The 22,561-nt window shown below is 30.9% G+C and overlaps 2 protein-coding genes across 2 annotated transcripts in view; one reads left to right on the plus strand and one right to left on the minus strand.

Annotated features, from left to right (window-relative positions):
* Positions 1-59: 59 nt before the first annotated feature.
* On the plus strand, positions 60-3,358 carry LOC105145513 (Uncharacterized protein KIAA2013-like protein). Its single transcript, XM_011055098.2, has 7 exons — positions 60-540; positions 821-1,292; positions 1,376-1,613; positions 1,689-1,924; positions 1,994-2,221; positions 2,394-2,668; positions 2,918-3,358. Exons 1-7 carry the CDS (start codon positions 357-359, stop codon positions 3,103-3,105), a joined length of 1,821 nt encoding a protein of 606 aa, XP_011053400.2. The 5' UTR covers positions 60-356; the 3' UTR covers positions 3,106-3,358.
* Positions 3,359-13,585: 10,227 nt separating this feature from the next.
* LOC105145514 (metabotropic glutamate receptor 8) overlaps positions 13,586-22,561 on the minus strand; it is a 124,003-nt gene continuing 115,027 nt past the window's right edge. The window contains exons 12-18 of the mRNA XM_087405082.1: positions 20,566-20,789; positions 18,810-19,090; positions 17,700-18,004; positions 17,448-17,576; positions 15,853-16,009; positions 15,500-15,768; positions 13,586-14,973 (exon numbers count right to left, since the gene is read on the minus strand). Coding sequence (XP_087261208.1) covers positions 14,833-14,973; positions 15,500-15,768; positions 15,853-16,009; positions 17,448-17,576; positions 17,700-18,004; positions 18,810-19,090; positions 20,566-20,789 — 1,506 coding nt within the window. The 3' untranslated portion in view covers positions 13,586-14,832. The remainder of the gene's footprint in view (positions 14,974-15,499; positions 15,769-15,852; positions 16,010-17,447; positions 17,577-17,699; positions 18,005-18,809; positions 19,091-20,565; positions 20,790-22,561) is intronic.

Here is a 22,561-nt window from a genome sequence, read left to right on the forward strand (position 1 = left end):
CGGGTATGGAACGCGAAGTAAGCGCGATCTGTAGGTCCGTGACGTTGTGTCCATTCACAGCTGATTGCAGCTGATGTGGGTGACTACGTGACTGCACCTGATTATACCGGTGTTTGTTTATAATTTATGTATGTGATATGTAAGACGTAGGACTTTTCTGATAATGCATACTGACGTTCTGAGTGCATGCCGAGCCGCGTGAGATTCGAAAACAATAGGACGAAACGGACCCCTCGTCGATGATTCATGCAAGTACTTTTTCTTGGCGATAAGGTTATGTCCTTGATCATTGGTTGGACGACGGGTGCGAAAGTATTCGGACATACGCGTTTCACCGGCGCGCGAACACTCTCGCGATGATGAGGGCTGCCGGTGTGCTGGATGGCCGCGAATTCGGCAAGCGCGTGCGTCGTGTCCTGGATGGCAATTACTCGTACCGTAAGATCCTCCTGATTGTCCTGATATGTGGCGGTCTGTTGCTGTACTTTGGTCCGCCCTTTGCACAATGGTTCTTCTCCTCCACCAGAGAACCTATAGAAGGTGAGTAATACGTTAGTTTCGGTCTGATGAACATCAAAGAATTATAACAGTCTCAAGTTTCTTTAAAAACTTCTTAAAATATTCATATAAAGGACTATTATTCAGTAATCAAAAGTAGATTAAAATAAATTGAAATTTTTATGTGTATTTTAAGTTTATCGAAATTTGTTTGTATGTAAGCCATTTAAAATATATTTTAAATTCTATTATAAATAGAATCACCTGTAAGTCTTTCTATAGTAATTGTTACAGAAATGTTGATACTTATACTTTTCCATAGTGTTTGAAGATCGTTGCATGAATGAAAGATTGGCTAGTTTCTACTTTGATGCTGTTGAATATAATGCAAATATTCTGCACAATCCACCTAAGGAGAATGAATATTCTTATCTGCCATATATTGGCAATGGTATTTTCGGAGTTCCCATTTCTCCAGAAGCCTGGCTGTATATTAAACATAGAAGAGCACTTTTACTGCCTGTACAGTGGCAACCACTGATCACGCATCCTATATCAAAAGATAGTTTTTACCGAGAAGCGACCGTTGTTCATTTTACAAATGGGATTGTTTATAAGTATCAGTGCCTTAGAGAGGGTTATCACATGGAATTTCAATATTATGCACATAGAGGTCTCGACGGGATTTTGGTGCAGACTGTAAAACTCTCTAATCCATTTTCACTTTCTCAAGAAATATCACTGAAGCCACAGGAATCTATCCATTGGAGTAATTCTCACATAGAACCCATTAGGTAAGCAAAGTATTATTATAAATAATTAAATAAAAATTTATCAGCATTTTTTAAATTTATCATCATCTATTTTGTAATGATAGAATTCAGGTCGATGGATTTAATCATGAGTACTCTTTCTTGTCTGGATTCGTATCTACACCCAACTCCAATAAGATAATAGTTGTATCAATAATTTACAAAGTTCCACCTAAAACAGTGCAGGTGAAAGCACGCAGTTCTATTAAATTGGAGTTTCTGTCAAGTATTCAATACAGCGAACCAATCTTATCCGAGCATTATCATGTAGAACGTGATGCGACTAAAAAGAAAGCAATTGAAGTAAGCAGACGAAGAATTTTTGAATTTATCGTTTTTTGTAAAAAAAAAATATATGCATTATTCTTTGTTGTACAGTTTATAAAAAAGGCGATTATGCGTCAGCAACGTCTGAGAGAGGAGCATGTAAATCTCTGGCAGAGTTATTGGTACACAAGTTTAAGGATAAGTGATTCTAAGGCTGACGGTGCCATCAATGGTCACAAGATTAATTCTACCATGTATTACGTATTATCTCAAGTTTCGCGGAGTGTTCAAGATGTCGAGAAAAACATTGCTATGAACGAAGGTTGTTATCGGGGTCATCATACTTTGTAAGTATGATGAGAATTGTGTTTGCCGTTTAAAAATAATTTACGCGTATTATAATTCTTTTCGCTTAGGGACGCTCCTCGCTTATGGAAAGATACCTCAACCATCGACGCCGTGAACGAAATAGTCGAGGCATGGTTGATAACATTGGAGAAACAAGGTTGCTATCATCTAGTGATCGGAGGTCCTGCAGCTGTACAGCAGGCAATCGTGCTGAGTCTCGGTAGCCTGAGATTCAGTAACCAACATCTCGAATTTAATATCGATCCACAATATCTTCATCGCGATTATTTGTTTAGGTGTGTCTGTTATTTATCAATTAAGATAAACGTAAAAAAAAATTACAATATAATTGAAAACAGATTATGAAAAAAATATTTCTACAAAAATATTTCTTTTATATGTAGACATATCTTTAATACTAAATATTATTAATGAATTAATTTACTATTTAAACTATATTACTTTTAGGCGTATAAATTATGGAAATTTAACACATGTAAATATATCCGTAACGGTTGGTGAAGATAATCGCGCGATATTAGGAGTAGCTTTGGATAAAAGTGATAGCGTTTATTTCGGATGTGATGCCGGTTGTTTGGACGCGCCAGTTCCTCTCGACCAGACTTATACAAATTTTCCCGTAAAGTTGACAAAGCCGCTAACCGCGATACTTTACATAACGTCTGATCATCAACATATGCAAGATCTTCGTAATGCTCTGCACGTACATGAAGTAGATGATGGTAGGTTAAGAATTTAATTCACATCCAGATAAATTCAGAGAATCTTTATTTTAATAAAAAATTTTACAAAGATTATGTGAAGAACTTTATTCTTATGAAAAAGTTTCATTTTTAAATAATAAAATTAAAAAAGTATTATTAAAAAAATTAATGTCTTAAGCATTGAAATTTATTATTAATCAGTGCGTATTTATTATTAATCAGTCATATTTTCACTTTTAATCACTATTTATGTTTTTTCCTTTTCAGCACCCGCACATGATCACCAAGTAATGGCTTTGCACAAGCATGGACATCAACTCGGAGGCTTGCCCACATTATTCTGGGTTAGCATATGTTTCCTGATAATTGTGTTCCATTTGTTTCTATGTAAATTAATTTGTAACGAGTATTATGGTCATCAGGATCGGCAGCGAGTTCGATATAATAAACCGTGATATAATTGTACATAATTTTCTTGTTAACATGAGATGTATATATGTATATTATATATATATAACATGTGTGTATATATATATATTTTTACAAATTAATTAGTATAATTAGCGAACTAATTATTTTTCTAAATAATGAAGGTATATATGCATGTGCGCATTGTATAAATCGTATTTTTCTAGCATTCATTACAGTAAACACATACTTTGCGACTATTGTACATTATATTTTTTATACAAAGGTAGTTTATTTGAATCAACCTTATTCTTCGTTTTTTGTTTTTGATATGAGAGAGAAGCATATGATATAATTACGTATTAAGTTTCCTGGTTAAAACATAAAAGCTATGAACAAATATTTGTCTGATACAATTTTTCTAAAATTATAAGTTAAGATATTTGTCACTTTATTTAATTTGCATACCCTATAATTTTCTGTTATTCCTATTTTTGCATGAAAACTTGATGTAACATCATAAAAGGAAAGGATTGTAAAATATTAATCAACTTTTTAATGCTGATTATACAACAAAGTAATTTGTTGACAATATTTATTAGAGAATATGTTAAACGTATAATAAACTGTACTATATAACATAAATAAATTCATATATAACATAAATAACTTAGAATTAATGATATTAATAAAAGAGATACGAATGTGCTAGTTGCGACACTTTTAAGGATTGTAGTTAGATATCCTTGGAATGTTTATGAATTATTATTATTGATGAATGGCAGTAACTGACAGCATTGATTATTCGACTGAAATACATTTAATGTATATGATTTCACACACACTCACATAACATACATAAAGTAATTTGATTTTATTAAAATTGAAAAGGGATTGTGAGTTTTTTTACATAAATAAGCGCATCATTTACAAATAAATAAATTACATAAATTAACTTAGCACTAAATAAATTACTAGAAAAAATAAAATAATTATTGACGAAATTATTTATCTGTAGAAGTTTTAGAATAATTTGAACATGTACGTGTCAAATATTGATTACAGAAGAAATTTGATGCAAGTCGTCTTTTGAAGTTTTTAAGCTATTACGTAAAATAAATAAATAAATAAAAAAAACATTTATTATTTAGCCATAGAATGATTTTCTATTTTCATAAAGAAAGGTATAAAGAACAAAGCAGAGATATTTGAAAATTCTTTTGTCGTTATTCCAGCCAAGAAAGATTAACATGGAAGCGAATATCTTAAGAGATTAACATCTAGTTACAAACTTAATGACTCGACGGCGACATTTAAATAGTAATTATTTTAAAAACGTAACTAGAAATAGTTACGTGAATTCTTCTAAAAATCTTTAACATGACGTAAATGTTTGACACGGGCAACAGCGCATTACAGACCCGATAACGTCCACAAATTGTTGATACGTTCATTAACTTAAGTTTTATATTAATTGACGTATGACGTTCACGTCGCATGTTTTCGATGCGTGCGACGCTTATAAAAAAATTCGCATTTCTGCGGAGAGACCCGTTAATCAGTCTAAGTTCGTTAAACCTATCGACGATTTAACATACGAGGAGATTATACATACAAGCGAAATTTAATATCGCTGATTGTTGCGATTAGCAACATAACTTCATTTCTTTAGTCCGAAAACGGATAGGCGATCTCGGAGCGTGAAATTGGATTAAAAGATAAATGAATGAGAAATGAACATTTAGGCCCACAGAATTACCGATTAGGAAAAAAACTCGTTAGAACATTGAAAATAAAATAACAGTAATAAGTAACAAACAATGCTCTATTTTTCGAATTTGACAAAGATTTCGCAATTCTTAAAATTTTTTAAATTCTGAAATTTTGTATGAGTAAAGTACATATATGTACTTGATCTCTAATATTTATATACACAGTTGTAAAAGACTTTGATATTATATTTAGGATATTATTTGATTATTATCGATCAAAAAATTATCTAGATTAAGAAGAAACAAAAAAAATTTTCTCTTAACATATTATTATAGGCCATAAACTTTTGTATTTAATATTTTTTCAATATTTTGATAATTTTTTCTGATAGATTTAAGAAATATAGAAAGTCAGATTATTTTGGATGTAAGGGATGTTTTCACTCTTATAGAACCTTTATCAGCCAAAAAAGAAAATTATTACGTAATTATATTTCATATACATATATTATACTTAATTTTTACAAAATTTCAGAATTTTAGGAATTTTTCAGTTACAGAATATTCCTTTAAAAAAAAAAAATAAAAGAAATTCTCGTAGCAGAAAGACGCATGTATTTCAGCTTTAAAATAGTTAATTATATATTAGTTTGCTTTTTCATTCGTTACAACTTATACACTACCGTTTTCCTTTTTATACATTAATGCTTGCACGTAGTGCATTGGGCAAACAAATATTAACTTCATAATTGAAACGATCTTATATGTTAGTGATTTAATGAAATATAAGAAAATTAAAAAGGAAGGCAATCAATAGATGAGCAATATAATAATTAGGCGTGATTTTTCTTAAAGTTCACCAGGTTGTCGGAAAACACACTGTACATTCGACAGCGCAAGTTAGAACTTGATTTTACATACATAATATTATTTACATAGAAAATAATATTTCCTATAATGATAAATATACAATTTTTAAATTATTACATCTAATTTCTGAAATTAATTACAATCGCTTTATGCAGCATTTCTTCAGTCTCCGCTTGAATCTTTTTATTTTCGTCTTAATTATATAGAAAAGAAATATTTGTGTATAATACGACAATATAACTATTACATAAATGTAAAAAATAATGGAACTTAAACGAGAACATTTGCAACATGGAATTTGAAAGAAATCAGAACTGTTTACATTTAATTTGAATCTTATTCGCGAGAATGGATATATATATATATACTATATAAATGACTCTTTTTAAAGCCGCTGCTTTCGCACATTTAACAATATCGCGCGCTACATATAATCATGTTACATATTACGTATCTAATATCTTTTTCCTCTTATTTACAAAACCTTATCCGTGCTTACAATTAATATATCGACTTATTTCAAAAGACAACGATTCTCCTGCTGTTAATGTCCTATGATTCGTAATTATAATACCTATGGTATAATATTTGTTGACTTTTCATGATTTTTTTTTATACTAACATCAATTTGGCACGTAATAGAAAACTCTGTTTTAAAATGGAATATTCCTCCGCGATCGGAAACGGTTGTTTACACGATAACCGAGAATTCTCATTCGCATTTAACATTATATGGATACGGTCCATTTGATGTTATAAATAAATGATGTTTCGAAGCGTTTGATTGATCAATCAGAAGAAAGAATTTTTTACTAATTGGCTAATTAAAAAATGCTTCTAAGCATTTATAGCATCAAGTAGACCATTATATGTATACATATATTAATTTTTTCCATGATTCTAATTAATATATTGATCTCAGTAGATACAGTGAAATCAAAAAGTATTCGTACAAAGAAATTTGTTACAAAAAAAATCTTATTTGTAGAAAATAAACAATAATTAGCAATTTTATACAATGAATACATTCTGTTCTAACAGAAACAAACAAGCTTCGCATGTTTCCTGATTTTAGAAGCTAGATTTCTCATCTGTATGAATACTTTTTGAGCATTCAAACAATACAATTTTTAATTTTCGCTTATTTTTCAGATGATATATTTTATATAATTAATACACATCTTTTTGGTATATATAATTTTAAGAAACATAGTCTATTTTATTCTTTATGAATAAATTGTTAATTATCCAACAAGAAATGATCATCAATTAAACGTTGAATCAGCGTCAAATTGATATTGAAATCATCATCATTTATATTGATTCGACATCAATTCGATTCATTTCTCGCTGGATAATATTTATTTTTTAAAAATAAAATTTTTTAAAAACATATTTTCTCTCTGTACAAATACTTTTTGCATTCACTGTATATGTATCAAACTATCAATAATATCGTATCGATTATTAAACGAGTCTGTGGAACTTTGCTATAAATTGTACCGCGCAGCGGTATATCGCCAGTTCGTTAATTAATCGTTTTAAAATACATATTTGATGCACTCGAATATATTTCCACTATTCGTAAATATTGACAATATACATATCAATGTTTTTGATCAACTTCTAAGAGTAATATATCTTGTTTAAATAATATTTAAATAGGTTTTAAAATAAGTCTGTATAACGATATTTTTTTAGACTAATATCTTTATATTATTTAAGTAAAGTTCTCCAAGACATGACGACGACGAGAAGATATGATTCGATCCGATAAGATCGGAGAATTTAACTAGGGCAAAGTAAAAACTTTCGTCTATCCATCGCGGAGCTTTAGAATAAGAAATTGCAAGAATTTGCACTTAAATCAGACATTGTAGATTAGACTCATACGAACAGGTCTCTCCTTAGACTAACACTGTTATATACAGAATCAAGTAATATCATCATTCGTTTAATCGGCTTATTATCGCAGGCAGTTGTATATTTATCAAATTACTTACGCACCCTTCGGGCCAATAGTTCAATATACAGTTTTTCGTCGTATGTCCAATTAATATATTTAACAATCGTTCATGCATCCTCACTACACAATGTTCTATAAAGGCCCGATTGCACCAACGTTACTTTAATTTTAGCGAGGCTTAAACTTCTCTTTGTTTCTGTCTCTTTTTAGTTTTAAAACGAGATAAAGTTTTAAGTTAAAGTAAGGTTGGTACAATCGGGCCCAAGTCGGATAACGATTTTTCATTGATATTTTTTTATTTGCAAATATTAGAAACTTGTCTGTAATTATTATATAATAAAAATATGATGGGAAGAAATCAAGTCCAGCCTTAATAAATAATACCTAATAATAAATACATTTATTTATGTATATATAAAGTGTTCAAATTTTCCATACAAATAACTTTAACATATTTAAAAATATTATACATAAATTAATTTAGTAATAAATTTATGGCTATGGGAATTAGCGCTGTAGAAAGTGCGCGATAAATATCAATGTAACGTTTAGTCAAGTATTTGACTTTTAATTAAAACAAGTAGTTACAAAATTTTAATAATCGCTTGCAAACATGTTTCGGCTAATTTTTTAGCCATCTTCAGTAACATTATTCAGAAACATTTTTGATACAAAACACACGATGAACATTGTACACTGAATGCATCTCATATTTCGTCAAAGTAGTATGTACTGAAGATAGCTAAAAAAATTAGCTGAAGTATGTTTGCGAGCGATTATTAAAAAGTTGTAATTACTTGTTCTAATTAAAAGTCAAATACTAAACGTTATATTGATATTTATCGCGCAGTTTCTACAGCGCTAATTCTTATATAGCCATTTATTACTAGATTAATTTATTTATTTCGGGAATTAATATTATTACTATTATACATAAACATAGGTCTTAAAATTTTATCTAAGTTTGCATTTCAAAATGTCGTCCATGTCAATACAAGTTTGACATTGATGTAATTTTGAACTTATTATATTTTTACAAAGAAATTTTTATAAGAAGATTTTCTTACTGAAAAAAGAGTTTGGTTGCATTAAATGGAATTCTAGTTTAAAATAAACAAATCAGAATTTTTTGGTTGAATCTGCTATAATTTTAATTAAAATAAATTCTAATTGATATGATCAAAATTTTTTGTGCGTTCATTCATTTTCAATCAGAAATTGTTTTCAATGCTCTACCTGTATTCTCGCAAAAAAAGTAATTCAAATTTACGTCATGTCAAACTTGTACTGACATGAACGACGCTTTGAAATGCAAACTTGTTAGACAAAATTGTTTCTCACACATTTCATATTTTTGTTATAACTTTTTAATAAAGTATTTTAAGATCTACGTTTATGTAACATTTTTTTCTTATCAATCAATTCATAGAACATACTGTTAAAGTTTGTACAGAAAATCTGGAAACGTCCTGTAGATATATATATATATATATTTTTTTTTTTACATGTGTCTTCAAAAATAAAAAATAAAATTTTTGGATTCTATGTTACTGATAAATTATTGTTCATTCAAGATAATTTTTTAGAAAAGTTCAAATATATTACTTAATAAAATTCCTAAAATCTAATAAAATAAAATAATTACTTTATTGTTATTGCCTAAAAAAAATCTGTAGTATTTTTTTATCGCGTTATTCGACTTAATTACGAAGACATTGATATACAGTCACAGAAAGTAGCTCACATGATGCTAGACACACACATTAACGGATATTATATTAATACATGCACTCAGTATCAACGATGTCTTTTTAGATTTCAACGCTATGTATTATAATACTTTGTACAATCATTAATTAAATAATAGGTAAAACTGTAGGAAAAAGAAGCACAATCGCTAATCTTGACCTTGACATATATTGTCAATACCTTGAGTAATCTTCAACAGATTTTAGCCGCCGCTGGCGGCTAATTCATTAAAAAGTTATTAACAAAAAAAAAGTTTAAAAAAATAACATTTTATTTCTGCTATATATAATATTAAAAAACTATTCTTTATCCTTTCTTGCTTACTATTTTCCACGCGAAGCGACTTTCACTTAGCGGGTATTAAGACATATGCCTTGAATTAGTTCGAATATGTCATAAAAAATTCAAACTAATTCGAATATGATTCAAAATCATACAATCTTAAATGTCTTGAGAAATCTTGAAATCTTGAAGTCTTGAATGGCTTGAAAAGTCTTGAATGTTTTAATAAATTTAAACAATTTAAAATTGTTTCTTAAATTGATTTTTTTTTAATTAAAGTGAAAATACATTTGACGAAAATAAAAATTATTTGATTTAAAAAAATAAGGTTCAAGTCAAAGAAAAATTTATTTGATTTCAAGAAATGACATTCAAATCAAAGAAACTTTTCTTTAATCGTATAGCAACGCTCAAAGTTCTTTTTAATTCAAACAAATGTTTTTTTAACTCTTACCTTATCAGCTATAATTTGATGCCTCATCCATACAAACCCAAAGAATCCCTCAGCAGAGGGGAGGGGGGGGAGGAGAATGGGGTGGGAGTCGTTTCGCGTGGAAGTCGGAAAAACACGTTCTTAAACAGGAGGAAAGGTGGAGCAAAATCACTTCGCGTGGAAAGTTGGAAAATGTATTTTAAAGTAAAAAATTTCTGTTTTATATAATAGAAAAAAGACATAATTTTTCAAACTTTTTTTGTTAATAATTTTTTAATGAATGACGAGCGACGGTTAAAACCTGTTGGAGGTCACTCAAGGTCATGACCTTGACATATGCAAGGTCAAGATCATTGACTGCTGCTCTCCTTTTCTGCAGTTTTATCAAGAAATATCCTATTTTTCTCGGGGAAACGAGATTCCGCGATCGCCCAATCATAACTATAACCGTAATATATGTATTTATGGACGCTCAAAATTATCAGAGATTAATTATAATTATATATAAAAATAATTATAGTAATTAAAAATAATTTAATTAAATCACAAAAGACATCGGCAAAACACAAATTGATGCTTCACGACTCATGATGTTTCTTAAAGTATTATGAATGAAATACAGGTCGGATTTTATATAATAAAAAACCAAATGGAGTAAAAGGAATTGAAGAAATTTGTGGAGAAAGAGATAATTTAATGACTATATTCAAACTTACCTTCGACAGTGTCGAAATGTGGTCATAGAAATATTCGTTTCAAATGATATCAATTTAGATACATTATAGATAAACAGTTAACAGTATTTTAGGCATATCGTATATGTATGTACTACGCGCCAAGTAATTCTACAGAAATCGAATTATAGTAAGACATTCGTATGTTTTGATATTCTCTGAAAACGATAATAACAGTCCTAACAAGTCGATAGACTTTGCCATCGTTTACGCTCTACGCTTACGGATGGCTTTAATAACAACACTAACATAGTCGCCGAATAACGCTTCGTCGAGTCTTTCTTATCTAGCAATTCTTATCGTGCTGCAAGTAAAATCATTTTGATTTTGGCTTCTTTGTACAAGAATACGCGCGTTACTTGAGGTCGGTGTGATCTGTCTCTCTTTACCTCTCTCCCCTTCTCGTTAAAGCAGTTTATTATTAGGCGTATTCTCGATGTAACAACTACGTTGAGACGTGTTAAAATTCGATTCATCGTTGTCTCAATTTTAGCGCTTTCACTGTATCTCGAATTACGTTCGAGTTAGCATTAATATTCCGTTTTTGCAAGGATCTATATATCCCCCCATTCGGTATATGTTACTTTTACTTAAAATTAAGTTATGCAAACGTTCCTACGCTGAAATTGGAAGAGAGTAAAGTGTGAATTGAATTTGTACTTGACGTTTTTAATTTTATTGTAGCCTTTTTTGTAAAAAAGAATCTTGCTCACTTTTATGTGGTCTTTTATGAGTTCTTGCATCTGAAGAACCTTTTACATATAGATACTAATAAAACTTACAATTAGATAAAATAAAAGATTATTGTTAAAGTATCAAAATGTTCCATAAAAACATTTTTATTGGGCTTTTTTTTAAATAATAGATATAAAATATTCAGTTTATCATTCCTCAATCGATTAGTATACAATTCATTACTATACGCGAGAAGTTCAAAATGAGCAAGGTTCTTTTAATATACATATATAATAAGACCAATTTTCACTTTAAAGCCAAATTGAAAATAAAAGTGATTTTAAAAAAGACTGGATCACCGCGACCAAATTCTTGTTTCGAATATTTGCAACTTCTACGTAATCACTGTTACTATTATATATAATCAGTATGTGTCTTGCTTCTACTACGACTGAGATTAACGCTATTGCTAACATTCGCATCCGTGATTCGTCTTCAAGCGATAGGATGCGATAATTATTTGGATAATTTGATTTTATCGAATTTTAATATGTCCTAATACATTCATATCCGTTTATAATTAATTAACGTATGTACACATAGTATTCCAAAATCACTGGGTGAGTTTTAAGAACCTTCTTTGCATGATTTCGAGTAATATATAATTAGTTTGAGTAATTTATCATTATTGCAGTATCATGTATTTCGATACCCGAATGGTTTTATCATATTGCAAATAATAAATAAAAAATTTGCTATTTATCTTACACAAATTAATTACGAGAAATATTATATTTTATTCATACAAATCCTTTTGTAGACGATAATATAAAATGATATAAATACGTCTCATCTATTGTTTTCTCGTCGAAATACGTGATACTTTCCGAATTCTGGTCAATCCGAAACTCATATAAAACTCCATCGTTATTGACACATCCATATGTAGGAAAAAGGTCTTTGTTCACGAGAAATGAATGGATCTCAAAAACTCACCCGTGTGATGCTGAAAACTTGCTGAATACCGCGAATACGGCGAAAGCGTGACGTCATTCGTGCGTCGAGGACAAAGCACGAAGGTTTTTCGATACGAATAACTATACAAAATCGTAGTCTACAAAAGGACCTTTTTTTGGATGACTAAATTGTGATCGTCGAGTATATGTTTTCGTGTACGGTTGTAAATATCACCCTTTGCACTCAAAATTAATTTATTATAATAATTTCCTATCATCAAAGAATTTATCTGTTTAGTTTCCTAGCTAAAAGAAGACAATTCAGAAATATTGTAGAAATTATCCAGTGGATGGAAGCTTTTCTGATTTTGATTTAGAGATTCATAAATTAAATTAAATTAAAATATTTCATAGCTTAAACTCTTATTATTTAGTTTATGATAAGAAAATATCAGTCAGTTTAATTACGTAAAGTATTTCTTAAGTATGTACTGTTCAAAAAATTTTTTAAATAATTTTATAAGGAAAAATTTATATGATTATATAGTCTCAAAGGTTTCACTTCAAATGTACATAATATTAAAAATTCTATAAAATTATAATTTATTAGTCTTTAATAAGAGTGTATACTGCAATAAAATAATATCTCTAAACATTACTGAAAAATTTAATTCCGTAATTCAAGACACAATAATGTAAAATATTATCTAAGCTTCTACGCCATCGACTTTTAATAAAATGGCGATTATATGTAAAAAATGAAAGTAATACCTTACCTATTTACTGGTCCGAGTTTTAAAAAGAAATTTCTTTTCACACACACACACACACACACACACACACACACACACAGAGCAGCTATTAGAAAAAAAAAATAATTTTTAGAATTTTGAACACCTTATATCTTTTGAGACCATATGTTCATATATGAGGTATGAAAGCTTCTCTAAAATAATATCAACAATTCCTAAAATACTAGACAGAAGTACATTCAGAATTTTCTCGGAAGAGGATTTTAATTCTGTTATCACATAAACAGTAATTTTTTAATTTTGTTACGTTAATTGCTTTTTGAATATTTTAGAGCTTAAAACCTCCTTCTCATTCAATGATTTTAAATGGGAAAAATACTAGGTTTTATAAGTCAAACTTTTATTTTTTTTTCCTGAAAAAAGTATAAACAAAATATTGCAGTTATTAAAAATAAAATATGTACCATGTGTATTGAAGTACCATTAATTTTTCAATGCATATTCTATTCTTCAGTTCAAAAACTTTGGGAAAATGTATTCCTTATGTATCGGATTCTAGTAAATTGATAGGAAATTGTCGCCAAGTTCACATCAAACTTCTCAGAATTGGTGACAAATTCGGTGCCATCTGTCAGCAATAAGCTCATGTTTTGCTAGCAAAGCCTGCCTACGTATGTATGTATATAATCAGATAGCAAACTGGTAACAAAAACCGAGCATAGCTTTGGTCGGTTTTAGTTTTGGTTGGTTCTTGTTTTCAATTCGCAGATTATCAGTGAACTTTGCACAATTTTCGATAATTTGTTATCTGTTACATCAGTAAATGTATATTTACTATTAATTTGCTGACATCATTATGTAACAGAATTGCATTAAATTTGATGCTGTTTTGTCAATAAAACTTGTAACAAGCATTTAATAAAATTTATTTTTTACAGTCTTGGCTCACTGGAGATATTCTGTCAAAACTTAACTAACGAAAGTTTCAAAAATTATTTAAATAGTCGTAACAAGAGAAAAAAATATTTTATGTGACAATCAAAAAATTACTTAGAGTAAAAAATAATGTATTATTGTATATTAAAAATAAATAAATAAATAAAAAATTTCGAAGGAGTTCGAATCCTCAAACCCCTTCTCATCAAAATGTTATCATGTCATGCTAGATAGTACCTAACAATATGAGCAGGGGAGGACAGGAGAGGATGCGTACCTCCTCTCCAAATTTTGGCAAGGAAAAACAATTAAATTATAAAAATTTTTACAATAAAAAATAAAATGCTTATTATCCAATTTGTGACTCAAACGTTGTTCGTAAGTTCACTGAAGCTCCTTAAAAGCTGACTTTAATATAAGTATTTTAATAAATTTTCTTTGAAAATACACATTTTGCCCTTTTCTCTCCTGAAATCCAGGGTACGCCATGTTTAAAAAGTCCTCCGTATAATTCTGTATATGTAACTACTGAGTGCAAAGAGTTGAACAAGTGTTGTCAAATCATTTACATCTCATGGGAATATACAAAACTTCTGGCGCTTATAAAACGCTGCGGTAAGATTGATGAGATCCTTCATATTGGTCGGAAACTCCATGAAGGATGCTGAAGGAAGAATCCATAGCGATTGGAGATGACCAAGTTTGAATACTACGACGAAAATTCAGAAAAGGTCGGCGAGTCACTGTAGCTTAGAATCTGCTCCTCGTTCGGGCATGATTCTTCTTTCTTCGCGCGCGCTTCTACTCTCTCGGAGATGCTGCTGATCACGACTTCATTGCGATCTCTCGGCTCGAGAAGGAAAGAAGAGTATATGGATTAGAAATCGTGATGTTCACCGTCTCGTAATGGTATAAAGCTAAAATGAATGTATATAATGAAGCATAATGACAAAATGATAAAAAGCGCTGCAATAAACAATATAACGAAAGAGTTAGTAATGACAAAGCTCCCTAGAAAACAAATTTTCGGAAACAACCGAAAAGAAAATATACTGCAAAGCAATTAAATAAATACTGTCAAGTATCTACTTTAAATGAGCAATTAAATACATGATCATAAATTTCAGTCAATTTCAATTTCTTAAGGATAAAAATGAGAAAACGAGGATAAAAATGATATCATGGCGATAACTTCTCATAAAAAAAAAAAGGATTTCTCGCGGACCAAGCTTTCGTAATTGAGTTAATGAGAGTAAGCTAAGCTCGATTAGATCTCGCTGGGGGGATATTAGGTACACGCTCTTTCAAAAAGTCGTTCATCTCGTCGATGTCCCTGTGGAAATAATCCGCTATTAAAAGTGAGGAAAATCCATCACCTGATCAGAATCGTGACGCGGCTCAGCCTGACTCCTCTCGCGTGCTTGGCACATCGCCAGGCTCATCGGCGGGCTGGCTGTGAGTTCCGGCAGTTCCTGAACGGTCGACAGCTTGCGCTCCTCTTCGTCGTCGTCGTCGTCGCCGCCGCCGCCGCTGCCGCCACCGCTGCCGCTGCCACCATCGCAGCTGCAACTGCCGCCGGCACCGCTGCCATCACCGTTGTCGTTGCCGTTGACATACACCTCCGCCTCGGTCCTCGCTCGATGCTCTGGACAGGGAGGGAGGTGTATGAGAGCGACCTAGCTAACGGAAGTCTCTTCGACCGACGGACTCGCCAGCGCCTGGGTCTCACCGTTCGCGTGCTTCCGCTCGTCCGGACGTCCCGCGCCTCCGCGGGACATCGGAGGGCTGCTACGAGAGCCCGAAGTCACGCTCTGCATCGTCTGGCTGCGACCGCCGGCGAAGCGCATGCTGTATGCCGCGCGATTACCGCTCTGCATGCCGCTCGTCTGTGAAGGCCCGAATGAATTTTAGACATCATCGGACGTCAGGGATTTGGAGAACATGGGAAAAGGATTTTAGCCTAATATTAAATTCCCTCGGGCTGTGTTTCTACAATGCGCACCAATGCACATCAAGAACAATCACGCGCGGATTTACCAAGCGCACAATAAGCATCTCGATTAATGGATTGGAAATTCATTGCTCAATAAATTCCGCAAATAGTGCGGTAACTTACGCTAAACATCAAATTGATCAAATCGTTAACGTTAGTGTTAGCATACGCCTTTACATCAATTTCAATCCGACATTTATGCGCCTTCGTGCGCACCGATGCATCCAGTTCAATTTGGTATAACATTCACAATCAATTCTATAACGTTTGAATACAGTGTCCACGTTCACTGGTCTGTGCCTGACTCGTGCATGCTTTCTCTCCTAGAGATATAATTTATAGAGATTCGATATGCTTTCGCAACTCTACTTCAATAGAGCGTATTACTTTATTGATGGATATTATTTACAAACAAGCCTAGATTTCCACACGTTTAATCTCAAAAAAAGTGTTTAATAATTTAAATAAATAAATAAGAAGATCTTACGGTGCGATTTTCTAAACGAATTATGCGATCAAATTGTTACAAGATAAACTAATTATTTCATCGTACTTTAATTTTTAATAAATTGTATTAACGAATTTCTACGATATAAACGCAAGCGATAATCATTATATACTAGTTTATAATTAATTTCAATAGCTTCTTTCCTTGTTTTATCGAAATGCTTCGTGCTGATTCTCATGATGGAATATGGGAACCAACATAAATAGCTTCAATGACCGTAACGTTAACAAAAGATAGTATTTGGAAGGGAAATATGTTCATTCCAGAAAATTGAATCAGTAATTTGCATCATATTGTATTCTCTAATCAATAAACCGTTTATAATAGTGAACCTCAATGTATGTATAATTAACTGTAGCATTAAATTAAAGTTTGTTTCGACACACTTGTTGTGCAGAGAAAAGATTAATAGAATCTGTTTACTTGCGAGAGAAAGCGATAATTTGAACGAGTATATTATAGATATTTAGTAAAAGCTAAATTGAGTTTTCAAACAGGAAAGTTACTCTTTAAAATCCTTATCAAATTTATTTTTTATTCCTCTCTGCATTAGATTATACTAGAATCTTTCTCTTTTTTTGTTTTCACCAAATATCAAATATATATCTACCTCACTTTCAGTTTCAAAAGTGTACACTAGTTCAACCATAGAAAAGACCTTTAATGTAACATAAAAGTCATTTGAAAATCCGTAAAAAAGATGGTTGTTATTAATGAAATTAGTAGTCTAAATTATCTAATTCCTGGGAATTCTTAGATATCCTATCTATTCCGTTTTACGGATTAATTGTTAAATGAGATAAATAACAAAACCTGTACATACGTTAGGATGACCAGGGCGAACGTTCTTGTAAGGCTGGAACAGTACCAGATAGACCTTGGGCGTGAAGAGGCAGCCGAGGGCGACGGAAGCGGAGATGTTGATGCACATGCACATGCTCGCGATCTGAACCTGCAACGTAGGCAGTTATCCGCTCGACTTTATATGTTGACACAGAAAAATGCGTATGAGGTTCGTGTGTATATGTGTGAATACATAATTCGCGCTTGTAAACTCGCGATGTGCGGCACAGACCTTGTAATCATTGTTAGTGCCGAAGTAGATGGGCACAAAGGCCAACCAGACGATGCACGTAGAATACATAGTAAAGCCGATGTATTTGGCTTCGTTAAAGTCCTCCGGGATCTTACGAGTCTTGAACGCGTACAGGGTGCACATTAGGATCAGGAACATATTGTAAACGAGAGACATCATCAGCGAGAAGGTGGACACACGGCACGTAAGCACTGCGGACAGTGGATATGGATGAATCTCCGTGGTATCGGGCGGTTCGATCATCAGCCACACGATAGTGCCGATGAGTTGCACTGCAGTGATCCCTGCATAAATGGGAGTCACGTAATCCAGGATCAGGCTCTGCGTACTTTAGAAGCTACTGTTTACATTGTTAATCGAATAATGAATGGAAACCTGAGAGAACATTTGCAATGTTACTAAACTACATATTTCTCTAAATCATTTCCTTTTTACAAAAATAAAATTATATACGTAGTATATAATTTATAAGATTTTATAATTAATAAAAAGCACGATTAAAAGCCGATTGTTCCATCTTTTGGTAAATTTTACCTGTTAGGTAAGTAGCAAGATTACTAATCACATGCGTGGATTGCCAGATTTACCTCACAGGTAAAATTTAACAAAAGGTAGAACAACCCTAAGAGAATTGTAATGCATTAAGTTATAACTTTCTAATTAAAAAATTATAATAAAAATAATTTATAAAACTTGTAAGATTTTTTAGGAGAAGGAGAGAAAGAGAGAGAGAGAGAGAGAGAGAAGAATAGAAAAAAAAAAGATTAATTTACATCATTTTGCAAATATTTAATTAATTTCTATAATAAGTTTTTAAAAAATAAGAATAAGTTTTAAAATATAAGTGACGTTTTGATCGAAATAATGCAACAAGCAAGATTGCGGTTAAAAATAAAGTACAAATTTGTATGTATCCTAGACAGAAATATTATTGATGCGAAAGCTTATCGTAAGAATCGCATCATTATTTCTTTTCTTCGGTCAAACATGATTTTTATTTCACGTTACGTTAAGCATCAGTGTACAATTATTCTCTCGATGCCATAGCTTGCCGACGTGTTTACCAAGGTGAGTGCAGCTCATACTCACCGATAGCGATTACTACTTGGCTCTTGGGCGATGTGTAGGAGAGCCTCTTGATCTTCTTCGTGCCCTGGTTGAATATCCGCGATATACGATTGGTTTTCGTGAGGATTGCGCTGTAACATATACTGAGACAGAGACCCAAACCAATCCTGAGGTATGTGCAATTCCATGTGGTTGGCTTGCTCAGTATGACGAAACTCATGCCGTAGCAAGAGAGAATTCCCACCAACAAAACGTAACATAGCTCACGTCCCGATGCCATAATAACAGGAGTGCGATTAAATCTATTCAAACACAATATATTCATAGTAAAATTGATAGGATCTGTCAAACATTATATTTCAATTAATATTTACAAAAATATTATACATTATACATTATAATATTATACATCTTATGTCTTTTAAAGAGATTAAACAATATTTAAAATATTAAATATTTCTGCAAAATATATAATTCAATAAAATATACAAATTCAAATTCTTTCTTATTTGTATATTTTTTTATTTATTTACATATTATTTTACGGTTTCGATTTTCTTTAATATCTGGAGAGAAAAACTTCTTCTAATTTTCATTGCTAATAATCTTGAAAAAAACATATGGTCATAAGTTCAAATTTTATCATTACTTTTTCTTTAGATATTAAATCGTATGATAATTTGCTTAAACGATAATTTACATAAAAATTTACGCGAATTTTATAATTACATATTAATTTTTTAATTTCAATAAAAATTAAAAAGTAACTTCAAAGTTTAAAAGTTTTATTCCTTTTTATATGTCTATATATAGTAAAATGCAGAAAACCTTTCAGCTCTTTAATTAAGTAAGTTTAATAGGTCACTTATTAAGCTTTCGATTAAATTTTCGCTTCGAAAGCATCGACTTTATATCTTTTGAAGCGCTCTTTTTCAATGCTAATATTCCTCGCTCAATCTTGTTATATTTTCATTGAAAAAGAAGATGATTCATTCAATCAAATTCATGCATTACTCTCGTATAAATCCAAAAAAGTTTTTTTATATTACTTATATTTTTAATGCAATAACAAATTTTACAGCTTAATCGTATTATTTGTTAATATTTCGCGATTCGCAGTAATCGTAATAGTCTATATATTTGACTGATTGTAAAACAAACTATTTCTATAATACGAGGCATAAATTTTTGCAAACAAATATTGAAATATAAGCATTGATAAAGTTAAAATACTTCTATTTTTTATATGCAAAGATTACATTTTTTTTTGTTAAGTAACATAATAAATTTTAACTTTTGCATTTTTAATTTGATTCTTTTCCAAACAGTTAAAAGTAATAATTTATTTTAAAAAAAAGTCATAGACGTAAGGATATTGAACATAAATAAGCAAAGAAGATAATGTTGGTCAAAGCAAGTCTTGGTGTATAATGTTTTTGTATAAATGACAATTTCTAGCAACAATAATTTGACAATAATTTGACAACAATTTGACAATAATTTAACTTTAATTGTCTATTAAAGAGATCTTAACATGCTGAAAATCTGGAAATGAATTTTAAATACAATCATATCTATTGCAATATATAATATAGATAGAAATTGCTTTAAAGTTACATATACTACAATGAAATCCCGAATTAAACTTTTATTTAAACAAGATCCAAGTAGACTTATTTGAAAAAGGATTTGCTAAAAAATCTATAATTTATTAAATTACAACACTATGGAGGAACATTCTACATAGCAAATAATGAAAAAACAAAATACGTCTCACCGTATGAAGACGACCGTAGTAAAGAGAGTGCTGAGGATCCCGATGGACGCGAATATTAGCGGCACCAGCGCCCAAGGACTCGTCCAAGGTATAACTTCGGCGGTGAGCTTAATGCAGCCCGTCATTGTGGAATTCGGTGCATACCCAGGATTGCAGTTCTTGCATGTGTCGTTGTACACATAGGCGTCTTCTCGGCAGGCAACGCAACTCCAACAGCAGGGTTCCTGGAAATTGTCAGATTCCGTTATAATACGTAGTATGGTCAAGCAAAGACGAATAATTAATAATTGTTTGTCTTGACGAATGATGAATAAAATGATCATGAACGATGAATAAAAAAGGATGAGCGCTCAGCAGATTGTCAATATCAATTGTTATAACTATTATTATTAACAATTGATGTTAATTGACAATTTAATAGCTGTTATTAATTAATGGTTTTATAATAATGTTATACATTCTATTAATTTATTGAAAAAACACGTTACAGATCTAGAAATTAAATTCTATAAATCCTCGTGGAATTACTGAATTAATTGCTTAAAATAAAATATAGTAAAAAAATTGAGCTTAAGCTCCTATCTTCTAATATAATATAAATCATAAATAAATCGAATTTTAATTATAGAAGAAATTTTTAACAAAATAACAAGGCACATATACACATGAGCGCAGAAAATTTATGTCTGATTGTACAACAAGAATGATAACACGAATAAGTTTATGCTTTTGGGCAAGCGGATTTTCTTGGATAAAAAGTAACAGTCCCTATAATTTGTCCCTATAATTATCGTTATTTGAACATTTAAACGATTGAAAAACAATGAAAAATTTGTTTAACAAAATGTACAGCGACATTTAATAATATTCAAGAAAAATCTATTCTTTTTATGTAACTATTAAAAAATACTAAATTTCGTTGAGATCGATGAGATCTCCATGACATTTATTTGAACTAACAGACAAACAGATGAGTAGAAATTATTTATGGGATTTGCACAGAAAAATAAATTTGTATTCAGGCTTAACATATCACGTTCCCTTCCCTTATTAGCGTCAGCTTTACTCTGCATTACATTGCGGAATAATAAATGGTCTGGGGATGAAACTGACAATCACAGTTTGAAACTTTAATCGCAGTTGAAGTTATTCGACTTGCCCAAATAAATATATAAATTGCCCATAAATAACAATAATGAGATTGAAAATAAAAGTACAATAGTTATGATATAAGAATGAATGTGACTAATAAGAAAATATTTTATAACTATATGTATAAACGTACAACTTCATAAAGTATGTACCACACTGAATTGTATATTGACAATTATTAATAACCTCGCATTTCAATTAGTCTGCTATTATTGGTTATTGACCGATATTGATTTGTCACGCATCATATATAATTTCTGACAGCTAATAATACACCAATAACTAATAATTCCTATTATTGTCATTAGCATTACCACAATGAGAATTCTTGTAATTATGATAATCATTACGAATTACATTATTCAAACGACAGATCAAACTACGGTGTGATTATGTAGAAATGGGCGAACGTAACGGCAATTACCGTTTTAATTATCGTTACATTTATTGATAGACGTCAGAGAGCGCACTTCAATTGGACAATGCATGCAACTAGTATGTGCAGACATAGAACGAGCGCCAGTTACACTCTTAGCATAATTAATTAATTATATAATTAAATCATGCTTAATAAATTGCATCTAGCGTATGGTTGCACTTCTCTTTCGCTTGCATAATAGGCTAACGTGAAGAATACAGTGAAATGCATTTTAATTAAGTCCATTATGCGAACGTGCAACATTTGCTTAAATACAACAATTAATGAAAGAATTTTATTAGAAATATGACAGGATCTGCTAACAAATTGATTGACTGCAAAAATCAAGTAAACCAAGTAATCAACTATTTCGTAATTAAATATATAAATACATTTCATTTAAATTTACTTTTAATAAACAATTAC

The sequence above is a fragment of the Acromyrmex echinatior genome, chromosome 4, assembly GCF_024713525.1.
Source record: "Acromyrmex echinatior isolate Ae372 chromosome 4, ASM2471352v2, whole genome shotgun sequence".
Classification (NCBI taxonomy): Eukaryota; Metazoa; Arthropoda; class Insecta; order Hymenoptera; family Formicidae; genus Acromyrmex; species Acromyrmex echinatior.

Bases quoted from the DNA above. Each gene is read 5' to 3' on its own strand.
- LOC105145513 (XM_011055098.2), top strand. From the start codon at position 357: ATGATGAGGGCTGCCGGTGTGCTGGATGGCCGCGAATTCGGCAAGCGC. The intron at 1,614-1,688 runs GTAAGCAGACGA...TTTGTTGTACAG, and splicing joins CTAAAAAGAAAGCAATTGAA to TTTATAAAAAAGGCGATTAT. The intron at 2,222-2,393 runs GTGTGTCTGTTA...TATTACTTTTAG, and splicing joins CATCGCGATTATTTGTTTAG to GCGTATAAATTATGGAAATT.